The 13,016-nt window shown below is 36.9% G+C and overlaps 1 protein-coding gene across 1 annotated transcript in view; it reads left to right on the forward strand.

Annotated features, from left to right (window-relative positions):
• The window catches only part of LOC125651564 (uncharacterized), a 35,323-nt gene extending 24,536 nt beyond the window's left edge, over window positions 1-10,787 (forward strand). Inside the window, exons 8-10 of the mRNA XM_048880219.2 lie at window positions 5,062-5,178; window positions 6,961-7,085; window positions 8,055-10,787. Of these exons, the coding sequence (XP_048736176.1) occupies window positions 5,062-5,178; window positions 6,961-7,085; window positions 8,055-10,240 (2,428 nt within the window). The 3' untranslated portion in view covers window positions 10,241-10,787. The remainder of the gene's footprint in view (window positions 1-5,061; window positions 5,179-6,960; window positions 7,086-8,054) is intronic.
• The last annotated feature ends 2,229 nt before the right edge of the window (window positions 10,788-13,016 follow it).

Genomic DNA, 13,016 nt, shown 5'->3' on the forward strand with positions numbered 1-13,016 from the left:
ATGATGGACTGGTAGCTTGAGTTCACCAAATATTGGAAGTAGGTCCACCTAATATTCTGTACTAGGTACACCTACACATACACCTACCACTACCACACACGTACACCTACCACTACCCCACACGTACACCTACCACTACCCCACACGTACACCTACCACTACCCCACACGTACACCTACCACTACCCCACACGTACGCCTACCACTTGACTACCACACATACACCTACCACTACCCCACATGTACACCTACCACACACGTACACCTACCACTACCACACATGTACACCTACCACTACCATACACCTACCACTACCACACACATACACCTACCACTACCACACATATACACCTACCACTACCACAAACGTACACCTACCATTACAGCACACATACACCTACCACTACTACACACATACAAAGCAATCTGATTTCTTTGTGCTTAGTTTATTTCAGTATCTATACTTACCTGTATCGAACATTTTGCAATATGTCACGGACTCCTACTACTATGCCCGAATAATTTTTAGAACGAGTTATCTTCCCTTAACCCACTCTTCAATACCCAACATCCGGGTACCTCAGTTTATGTTCGGGCAGCCATTTTGTTTCACACGGATTTTTCTCTGGTGAAAAATTTACAGGCTTTTTTACCTCTACTGTGCATTTATCTTTTATTTACTTGACATAAATCTTGAGCTAGAGTGTTCTGTAGGTTTAAGAGCTTCTTTTTCTTTTTTTTACCATATTTGATTTTATACTCTATTTTAGTTAAGATTATCGTTCCTCGTGTCAACCACGCGGTTCAAGCATGGCAGAGGATTCGTATAAGGAATGTAAACGATGTTGCAGGGAGATGTCATGTATTGATGAGCATGAAGATTGTTATCGACATCGGTCTTGCTCAGAAGCTCTTCCGTGTAAGGTCTGTAGAACTTGGTCTAAAGAGAAACGTGGCACGCATGATAGAAAAACACAAGCAGAAAATCAAGAAGCCTACAACAGTGTCAAGACCATGTGAGGAAAGAACAGGGGTGACGCAAGTGGACCCTTTTAAAAGTAAGAAAGTTGTCACGCCCATGGAGTCTTCGCGGGACAAGACCACTCGTGTTCTAGATGTTGAGCCTACATTAGAGTTTCCCACTGTTCTGTCCTCAGAAAAGATTCCTGTTACCAGCAACGAAGCTGCTACGTCCAGTCATTCCCATGACATTTCGGACAATTGTACGGCCGTTCCATCCTCGGAACATGCGAGCCCTATTACTAGGCCAGGTCATTCCTATGACCACATGAGCCAAAATGTTGCAACTGCAGTGGGTATGACCAATTTTCTTCCATTAAGTATGGGAGGACAAGCGCCACAAGGGCATATGAATTTCATGTTCCCACCATGGATGATGGGAAATATGCAGGATATTATAGACAGGAGAGTTGCCAAATTACTATCTAACTCTAAGCAAGGTCCGGCTGAGGCACCGAAAGAATTGGACCAAGATGGGTCAAGTACTAAACGCAAGAGATTTAGCAAGTTTCAACCTCTCTCTAGAAACGTTTCAGATTCACCTGTAGATTCTGAAGATGATAGAGATGTATTGTGCATCACTGAATCATCACGTGAATTTGATGAAGCAGACAGTCGCTCAGACACTGGTCAGCTAACTTTTTCCAACCCAGGTACATCAAAGTTGATTGGAAAGGTTTTGTTTCCAGAGTTACATCAGATCTCAGTATTCCTATGAAGGAAAAGAGCGGAGAGTCGGAGTACAAGTCATATGTTGCCGAGCATTTACTAACTCCAAAAGACGCAAGACAGTTCAGTCTTCCTTTAGAGGGTTCGATTGTACACGCGCTCGAAGAGGTTGACAAAGAATGGCAAGATAGGGGTAGAATTAGATGTTTTCGATCATCTGATGATCATCAGTACTCGGTGAATGAATACCACTTTAAAAAGTTTAATTCCTCACCACAGTTAGATGAAAACATTGAAGAATGCATCATGTGTTCATCTGAACTTAGAAGCCAGAAAGGTGCAATGCCTTATAAGTTTAACAACAAGGCATTTGAATCTACAAACAGTGAGTTTAGAAAAATGGACATGAGTTCGAGACTGTTACTGAGACAGATTTCCTATGGCTCATTGATTACAATTTTTAGACAGAGCAGTTTCTGATGAGGACAGACAAGAGGCTATCCAAGATTTATCTCAGCTGTTTCACTCTATTGCCGATGTGACTTCCAGATTTATGCTTAACTCTGTTACTGCTAGAAGAAGTCTTTATTTGAAAGACATGGCTTTTGAAAATAAAGCAACTGAGAATAAATTGCTACCCCAGTTTGCAATTGGTCCTAAATTGTTTGGGGAAAAGATTTTTGAGGTTTTGCATAACTGTGCAGAGAACCTGCGAGATGCGAAGGAAACTCAGCATCTCAGGGATTTAAAGTGAAGAGACTTGTATAAAGGAAAGTTGATGACTCTAGAGGATCAAAATGTTCAGATAGACAGCATACTCGATTTCTAAAAAGAGGAATTTTGAAGGTTATGATAGACAGGATAAGTCAAAGGATAGTTCTTCCTTTCGATACAGACTGCAGGGTAAACAAAGTTTTAAAAAGCCAGAAAACCCTAAATCGGGGTTTTGTCCAAGAAAACAGTAGGCCAAATAGAAGCACAGATTCCGCCAGTCGGAGGCAGACTCAGAATTCGTAGAGAAATGGAAGAAAATAACTTCCAATCAATGGGTTGTGAACATAGTCCAGGAAGGACTTCGTCTTCAGTTTACTTCCAGGCCAGCAAAAAGTGGCATAAGAGAAACTGCATTCAGTTCATTACAGAAAAATATATGTATATCCAAAGAAATAAGAAAATTATTAGAAAAAAGAGCAATAGAATCAGTACCAAAGAGCCAGGAAGGCTTAGGTGTCTACAGCACATTCTTTTTAGTTCCAAAGAAGGGCAGAGGGCTTCATCCATTGCTCCTGGAACTCCTCATAGACCATCCAAGAAAAATTCCAGTAATGTCAAGGATGTTAACACAGAAAAGAGGTCAAGCTGTTCATCCAGACCCAAAAAGTCTAAGGCAAGTAGCTTGGAAAATATCCATCTTAAGCCGACTAAGAGAAAATTTTCTTCAAAAGCTCAGAGCTACATGGATAAGAGGAGAAGAGCATCAACCAAAAGAGTCTATGAGGCCAGACTGTGGATATACAGAAGCTGGTGTAGTGAACAATGTGTCAGTCCACATTCTGCCCCTATAGAGGACTTTTTTTCTGATATATATTTGCATGAGACAAAAGGATGCAGAGCATCCACCATCTCTGGTTATAGGCCAGCTATTGCCACAGTTCACAAGGCCTGGAGCAAGAGTACAGTAAGTTCTGAAAAGAGCTTGACTGACTTGATTAAAGGGATTTTCAATTCAAATCCTTCATTTAAGCCATTGTTACCTAATTGGGATTTGCCAACTGTGTTATGGGCTCTGACTAAACACCCTTTTGAACCCATTGAGTCCATAGATATCAAATATTTGACTTGGAAAACTGTATTTCTGGTGACTTTAGCATCTGCAGCTTGCGTGAGTGAAATACATGCTTTGTCAGTCAAGGAATTAAATTTTAGAGAAGAACCTTCAGGAATTCGACTTCTTCCTAATCTACAGTTTTTAGCCAAGACTCAGCGACTTGGTAAAGTATGGAATCCCATTTTATTCCTAGATTTGACAAGTTCGCAACAGAGCCAGATGATCTGTTGCGGCTCTGTTGCTGTATCCATGCAGATGTCTAAAGATGTACAGAAAGAGTACAAAGGATTTTAGAAATCAAAATGATGCACTTTTTCTTACATATCAAGAATTTACATAGGCCTGCAGCTAAAGGCTCTATTTCTAGTTAGATTGCATGTCTATGAAAATTCACCTGAACTGAACTTGAAGGAAGTTAGAGCTCATGATACCAGACGCTTGGCATCATCTTGGGGCCCTGTTTAATGGAGCCTCAGTGAAAGAGATTCTTCAAGCAGCTCACTGGGCCTCTGAGAATACCTTCACCTCATTCTATTTGAAAGATGTATCTTGGGGAGAGGAAAACTTTGCCAGATCTTCTATTTTGAAGACAATGAAGTGGGCAAAGAAAAAGAAACAGTAAGTGTGAGAAGATTTTTTAATTTACTCTAATCCCTCCTCCTATGGCTACAAATTCTGTTTGTTGCAAAATGTTCGATGCAGGTAAGTATAGATACTGAAATAAACTGAGGGTTTTTAAAGGTAAAACCCCTGTTTATAAGATATCTATACTTACCTGCATATTCCTTACCCACCCCACTTTTAGAATTTTAAGGGGTGTATTTTATATTTTCCCTCACATAAACTGAGGTACCCGGATGTTGGATATTGAAGAGTGGGTTTAGGGAAGATAACTCATTCTAAAATTATTTGGGCATAGTAGTAGGAGTCTGTGACATATTGCAAAATGTTCGATGCAGGTAAGTATAGATATCTTATAAACAGGGGTTTTTACCTTTAAAAACCGTCATTTACTCCATGGTATATATTTATTCTTTAAGGGGGGGGGGGGGGGATAATGCACAGGTATAAAGTTGTAGTTGATGACAGATCTAATGGTAATGGCAAATTCTTCAGTGAAAAATTTCATTTTTTTGTAAAATCAAAGTGGAGAGAGAAAAACTTTCCCCTCTCAATTTCATGATCTGTCTGTCAGTCTTTCATTGGCAGTCTAACACTTTACTCACTTTAAGCTAAGAAGTTAGGTAATAATTTATAAATTGATAAAGAAATGCATTTGTGATGAACTTCCTTTTAAAATATTGTGATGATGTATTACTGTATAAGCAGAATTTTTAGCGAGGATTTAAATTTGGTATTATTAGTGAGAGTGATGAGATCTCAAAAATTGAAAATTACTAACAATTTATTCCATATCAGGTGATCCATATCAGAGGTGATAGGTACTATATATTACCCATTTTTATGGTTTTTGCAGAAAGTGTACTTCATGATAATTCACATTTTCAGCTACTCTTGGTTTCAACTAAATGAATTTCTTGACAGGGATGCAGCATGGGAGACAGAGCCTAATGCCTTCACTGATCTGCTGGTGAGGTACCTCCACTGTGATGCCTATAGATGTCGATGTGACAAAGGGCGAGATTACAACAAAGATGGAGGGTGAGTAGTGAAGTATAGCCTTATGCAAACAAAACATGAAGTAATATTACACTGCAGATCTCTTTAAAACTTATCAACTTGCAGGACCCACACAAAATCCCACTCAATTTCTTAATTATATTAAATGATTTGCTGAATGAACTGCACATCTGTTAAGAAAAAAAACTTAATGCATTGTCAAGTAGAGTAGGAAGGCCTCTACCAAAATTATATATTTCATGATCCCAAGGGTAGAGGTTCTGACTCCAAGGTAGGACCAAACTTGGCATAAAGTGTTTATGTGTAAAATATATAAATGACATCTGCTTTAATATTATGGATACTAAATTAGAATTAGATAGATATTTAAAAGAAGCAGGTAGTCCTTTACTGAAATCGTAAGTTTCATAATCCCAGTAGTATGGATTTTGGTTCCAGGATGGAGTCAAAATTATTACAGTGAATATTGTGTTCATCATTTGAAAGACTTCTTTAATTTTGCTGATACTGTATACATTTAGGAAAGGCAAAAAAGATCATGAATTTCGTAACCTCCGGGTTCTGACTCGAGGGCGGGTCCAAAATAGGCATATAGATTTGATATAACATATATTATGTCTTTCTCTGTATGGTGCCCATACAAGGGCATTTTTATGCCCCCGAGATCGAAGATCGGGGGGGCATATTGTTTTTGTCCTGTCTCATTCTGTAATTCTGTCTGAAACTATAACCTTGCTAATAACTTTTGAACAGTAAGTGATAGAGCTTTGATATTTCACATGAGTATTCCTTGTGACAAGACCTTTCCGTTGGTACTAAACCTTTTGACCTTGACATTTGACCTACTTTGAAAAAAATATACATTGGTCATAACTTCTAAATGGTAAATATTAGAGCTTTCATATTGTACATAGCATTTCTTGTGACAAGATCTTTCTACTGGTACCAAGATATTTCACCTTGTGACCTTGGCCATCTTCGGAATTGGCCATTATCGAGGGCATTTGTGTTTCACAAACACATCTTGTTGTTTTAAGAACATGTCTTATTTTATACTGCTGCTGAATATTATATGCAGAACAAGAAAATTATTATAGATTTCATAGCCCTTGGGCCTAATGATACTTTTAACTAATCCTTGAATTTGCTACTCGCCTTGTGCACTGCATGTTTGGAGTCAGTCATTCCTTTGCTTGTTTTCGACCTACCCCAATGTTTCCTGGTGCTTCAATAACATGTGAACTGTTGACAAAGAACTCTGTTAAACGAGAAAATTTGGTGTGCCATTAAATTTAGGGCCAGTGGCCTTTTGCACCAAAATTAGAAGTCAGCTAATTTAATGGGGCTTATTGTTTGTGTACTCATTATTTACACCTACAAAGCTTTCTCCCCAATTTGCCTTCACTTTAGTGCCTCAAGTCAAAACATAAGGAAGGGTATTGATTGTCCATGCTGACAATGCATGTAGATGTGCCTTTATTACCTCTGCAGTTTTCTATTTACTCCAAACAAAACATTGCTTAAAAAAATTATGTGTGCACAATCATTTAATCAACCATATTTACATGTCATCATATTATACAGAGAGGTAAAAACAAAATATTGTCACTTTGAATGTTTATTGCTAAAAAGTCTGCAAAAAGATAAGTAAAATACAGTTAGAACTATACCCATGTAAAAACAACATATTTTATAAACCACTTTGTGGCTTATAATGCGTAAACTGCCCAACTTTGTATTGTATAAAATGAGTTAAAATTTCATTCCTTAATAAACCTTTGTGATTTGATGTTGATTTGACAGGAAGTGGGAGATCTTGGTTTGTGACTGGTGTGGGTCCACAGGCTCACATGTAGGGTGTCACAACATCATCAAAGTGGGCCCTGATGACTACATGTGTCCAGACTGCTTTGAAATAGAGGAGAAATGTAAATATTTATGAATTAGAAGAATGTGTCTTGATTATTAAAGTTGTATGGTCTGAATTTCGACAAATTTTTTCCATCTTGTAAAAATGCTGTTAAATCATCATTTATGTAATGTCATATCATACATTATTAGTGTTGTTCCTATGATCGAATATAGTGGAAAATCAATCAATTATTTTATTCTTAGCGATAATCAAATTAATTTTTTTCAATAATCAATTTTCAAAATGTGTTATGTGTGTATTTTGGAGATTTTTCAATTCCAGTTTGAATTTTCTATTTGATCATCCAGTATTCAAGCAAAAAATCCATAGTTTGGAAATATTTTCGGTTGAAAGAACTAAGAGGTGGGGCACCATGAAAAAATCATTTGGACATTAGCAAACTATGCAGAAAATCTTACCAAAACAAAGCTATGCACAAGGTGCTTAGTGTATAACAAAAGTTTCAGACAATGAATCTAGTTTTTAGATTTAGTCTAGTCACTGACAGGAAGCAGGAATTATTTGTTTTTTATTTTATGATTCCTTGTTTTTTTCTATATTTGTTACATAAATATTACCCAAAAAAAGATACATCATGTTGGGATTCCCCTAACGCGCATGGGGCTATTTATAGACACCTAACACAATGTATAATTTATGCATACTCGCTCTATTTACTTTTTAAATGATCTCACTGGGTGGGGTGTTTTTTTTTCGTGCAAATGTTTTCAAGCATGTAATTAAGGGAAAGTTAATAACTCTAAAACTAATTAATTTGCTTTACAGTAATTCTATACAAAAATAATACTTGAAAATCAGATCATTCAGCTTTAAATTATTGGTTTCTATACATTAATTATATGGAGATAAACATTTTACTTGGGTATGCTTTCATTGATGCAAGCTCATTGGTGTAGTCCAGTTGTTGAGTGCTTGTGATTTCAAAAATTCTTATATCTTGATTGATTTTGCTCCTATTTCATAGTGAATAAATGTAATGGAGTAAAAAAGAAAAAGGGAATGAAGAAGCTCCCCTTTCCTCGTGCAAATCGGCGACAAGATGACCCAAACCTGGAAAATAAGGGCAAGAGTGAATATCAGCAACAAGCTAACGGCTTTAGAAAACTGACCACTCCATTAGTGACGTCTGATGTTATGTCAGAAGATGAATTCTCTTGTTCAGATGTTCACATGTCGAGTCCAGGAAGTTGCAATATGTCAGCAATGAATCTGGTATCACTTGAATCACCTGAAAAGCATGAGAGTACATGTATATCATTATCAAAATGCAGTGGAAAACAAAAATTACTCTTCAATACACAGCAAAGAAGTCAAACTATGATGTCTTCTGCAGTCACCAAAAAGCAAATTGCCAGTAAAGCTGTTGTTTCAGGGGATGAAGAGGTGGATGTTGTTGGTCTGGATGACAAAACAGAATCTCAAGCCCAGAGCTTATTGAAAAAAACCTCTCCAGAAGCTACTCCCCCACCACAGAGGAAAGGCTACATATACCTTGATGACCCAGGTGAACTGACCAGAGAAGGGAGGAGACTAAAAAGGAAAAAACTGCAAAATGACAGTCTACGCAAACGTTTGGGTCTCGATATTGATATGCTCTGGGCTGATGTGGACAGCTCTGAATCAGAATCAGAAAGTAGACCCAAAAAACTAAGAAAGAGGAGTTCTGTCAGAAACAGCAGCAGTTCGGGAGCTGAACAGAAAAAGATCAGATCAAAGGCTTCAGCTACTGTGACTAGTAGGTCTGAACTTCAGCAAACAGCAGATTCTGGAAATGGGACTGTGATGGAGTGCAGTGTTGGTTCTCTTCCAGTCGATAAAAATCTGTCAAGTGAAAAGGAAGCGGTTTCTAGTTGTATAAATGAAAGTGCTAACATTAACCCTGTTTGTACACAAGCAGAAAAACCTAAGATCTCATTGAATCAAGATTTGGATGTATGTTTTGGGGGAAATTCATCCTCTAGTGATGTTTTTAACAACAGCAGTGATTATTGCAATGACGGATCAATATCTAAATTGACTCTTAGAAGATCTTTCACTGAAAAGTCTCGAAAGAGAAAATATTCCAAAGGTAAACTGAAGTACAAAATGAATCCCAATCAGATGCTTATAAAACAATGGCTACAGAAAAGCAATAGTCAGCAGAAAGTGGAGGAGAAATTGGAGCCACCAGCAGTAGACATGTCAAATATCATTGAGAAGCCACAAAAAACTACCTTAAAAATTAGATTTAAAGGTAAAACTTTTATGTTCAAGAGACACATTAAACCCAGTACTTCCTTTAAAGAAAACTTACGGGCTGGAGAGAGTACAGCCATCAATTTCAGTAAACAGTTGTCACCAGAAATGAATGGTCAACAATGGAAACAAGTCAAAGATCAAGATAAATTGAGATCAAGTCCATGGAAGTCCATAGATCCACTTGCTAGTCCACCAGATGGAATAACTGAATCCATGGATCTCTGGAAGGAAGCCAAGAGAATGGTGTATACAGAAAGGAAAAAATATAATAATGGGCAAAGATACCTGCGCTCAGCCAGGACATTTCCAACAAAGAAAAGCAGATCTACAGCCATTCAATCATTAATAAGATTTCCAGATGACACAATCAGCAGTTATGAAGAGGAACACATTTATTATGGTGTTTCAAATCTCAATGTCAAGTGCTCTTTGGCAAAGAAATTTGATTACTCTGAAATTAATCAGAAGCAAAGGGATAGTAACTCTGCTTCCACAGACATGTCCACTCTAACTTTCATTGATTCCAGTTCCTGTTTGAATGACAGTTCCATATCAATGCCAAAACTGTCCCCCATGGAAATGGATGATGGTGTGATTATCATGAAGGATAAGAATAGCAGCGATCCCCAGGTGTCACCAGTGGGAGACACTCACCACTGCATGGTTGTCAATCTTAAACCAGACAGAACAGACATTCACAAGAGGGCGACGAGTGTGTCACCATCCCCTTCTAATCATAGTGAGACAACTGTGTCAGATGAGGAGAGGGATCAGGTGGTCAGTTCCTTCCCACAAGGACTTGTCACCATGAGAAGGAACTCACAATCCGAGTCATCTGCTACGTCACCAGCGTCAAGGTCTTCGTCAGATGATTGTACAGTGAGGTCTGAGAAAAGGGTTCGTTTAATGTAGAGTTAAAGTGATGATGTGTGTCTAAATCCCAATCATTGTTCTAAAAGCTGTATATTTTGTCAGGTTGAATTATCAGACCTTTATTGCTCTGTGTATATCTTCCAGCAGTTTATCAAATGGCGTAGGAATAAAGATAGTATATATATTCAGATAGTTATGTTTGTGGTAGGAGCATAAAACAGATCAAATTATTTGAAATGTGATGATATTGTGATTGAAGCAGCTGTATACTGTGTATACACAAAAGTGTTGAAGAAAGTTTGTGTTCATTGTATTCTGTATAAATTAAGAATTCTGATGATTATCTGTGTTACAAGACTTCAATGAGTTCTAAAGCCATACTTGTTCAACTTCAGGTTTTGGGGTGATCTATCAGCTTTATTGTACTAATTGAAACATTAAATAGGCTGGAGTTGAAATCTTTTTGATATGTAACTATGATTATGAAATGAACTGGCATGATAAGCATCAATGAATTCAGTATGTTGGATGTTAATTCACACATGTACAACTACATTTACAAGATACTAGTAAATTTTTAATTCAATTCTTGTTTTTGTTTGTGAATATTTAACATTCCCTTGGTGCACTGTATGGATGAATGGTGAAGACCCTAGGGCTTGCACGAAAGTATTAAAAAATGAATTCCACAACATTGATATATGCAATAAATGGTAATTACTGTGAAAGAATATAAAATGGTCACTTAAATTTTATGTGAAATATTTTGATGCTGGAACAGTTATGTTCACTGTGATGGCTTGAATAGTTGATTATCTCGGATACACATAATGTTCACTGTGATGGCTTGAATAGTTGATTATCTCAGATACACATATAATGTTCACTGTGATGGCTTGAATAGTTGATTATCTCGGATACACATATAATGTTCACTTTGATGGCTTGAATAGTTGATTATCTCAGATACACATGTAATGTTCACTGTGATGGCTTGAATAGTTGATTATCTCAGATACACATGTGATGTTGTCACAAAAGAGCACTCGAGGCTCCGAATTCTCTTTTGCTCTGCACTCGAGGCTCCGAATTCTATTTTGGTCTGCACTCTGAGACCTCGAGGCTCCAAACACGCTCGCATGCACTTACAAAGGATAAAAATATTGCACTGTTGACCTTTAAATGTAGAATTACATAAATATTTCTGATTATTATATTAATGGTCACAAACACAATTTTAAAGGGAAGATGTAACTAAAGAAATAGTAATGAATTGAACCCTTGTATCGATTCAAATTGTCTAACCACTCAATTGTTTAATTAATGTTCTTCATACAACAATTGTGTTCATGAAAAATGTGAACGTGTCATAGGCTTGGGAGTTGCATTAAATACATTTTTAGCCGAGTTGCAGCGAAGTTGAACTCTACTATTGGTTTGGTGATGCGGTTGGGCGTCAAGTTAACTCGAAAAGTTTACAATCTAATCAAATGAAACTTTGATATATTGTTGGGTACCAGGTAAGGAAGACCCCCTAGTGATTTTGGAGAAAATAGGTCCAAGGTAGCAGTGACCGAATATAGAATGAAAAATTTGGTTTCCAGATGATAACTCGGAAAGTTTAAATCCGAATCAAATGAAACTTTGATATATTGTTGGGTACCAGGTAAGGAAGACCCCTATTGATTTTTGGAGAACAAAGGTCAAGGTCACAGTGACCGAATATAGATGAAAAATTTGGTTTCCGGATGATAACTCAGAAAGTTTAAATCCGAATCAAATGATACTTAAAGATATTGTTATGTACCAGGTAAGGAAGACCCCTATTGATTTTGGAGAAAATAGGTCACAGTGACCGAAAATAGATTTAAAATTCAAAAAAAAAAAAAATGGTTTCCGGAGGATAACTCGAAAATTTTTAATTTGAATCAAATGAAACTTGGATATATTGGATACCAGCAAAGCAAGGCCCCTATTGATTTTGGAGAGAAAAAAGGTCAAGGTCACGGTGACAAAAAATAGATTGAAAACTTCAGACGAACATGGTTTCTGGACAGTAACTCGAAAAGTTTAAAACTGAAATTAGTTCTTCACAATTATAAATATGCCACATCATTCCTGACTTTACAATGTATCCCATGCAACTCGGCTCATGCACCCCTGGGTGCATATATTGATTTTTATATCAAAGAAGGTTATCGAAAGCACAAATTTTCACGCATAAAATCGTACATGAATTTGACTGTCTCTTGTCCATTTGCTAATCAATAACTTGCCACCTGCTCAGCAAAGAGAGATGGAAGTCAAAAGATTTATGGCAGGGTAATTATTTTGGGAGTTTTTTTTTTTTTAATTATTTTTAACTGTAAGTTGATATTACATGAACGTTGCTAGTTAAATGCATCAAATCTTTTGGTAACAACAGCCAACCAACATGACTATATGACAAACAAGATGAAGTACATTTCCCATATTTGTGTAGCAATATTCCATTATTGCCTACATATGGTTTTTATGTCTCGCTTATTCAATACATCAGAGCATGTTCTGCGTATGATCAATTTTAATTGAGGAAGGGTGCTGACAAATAGGTAATGTTAAAGGAGTTTCAACAGTCTCGTTTTGTATTTATTCATTTTTTCAATTATTCTTTTATGGCCAATAAAAGACAGTCAAACCTCATTATCTTGAGCTTGGTGGGGTCAAGATAAAACTTTAAATATCTGAGGGTTAGAAATAATGAGGTTAAAATACATAAAGAAAACATTGTGAATTTCAACTCACTTAAACGTATCCATGGCATTCGAGTTATCGA

The sequence above is a fragment of the Ostrea edulis genome, chromosome 5 (assembly GCF_947568905.1).
Source record: "Ostrea edulis chromosome 5, xbOstEdul1.1, whole genome shotgun sequence".
Classification (NCBI taxonomy): domain Eukaryota; kingdom Metazoa; phylum Mollusca; class Bivalvia; order Ostreida; family Ostreidae; genus Ostrea; species Ostrea edulis.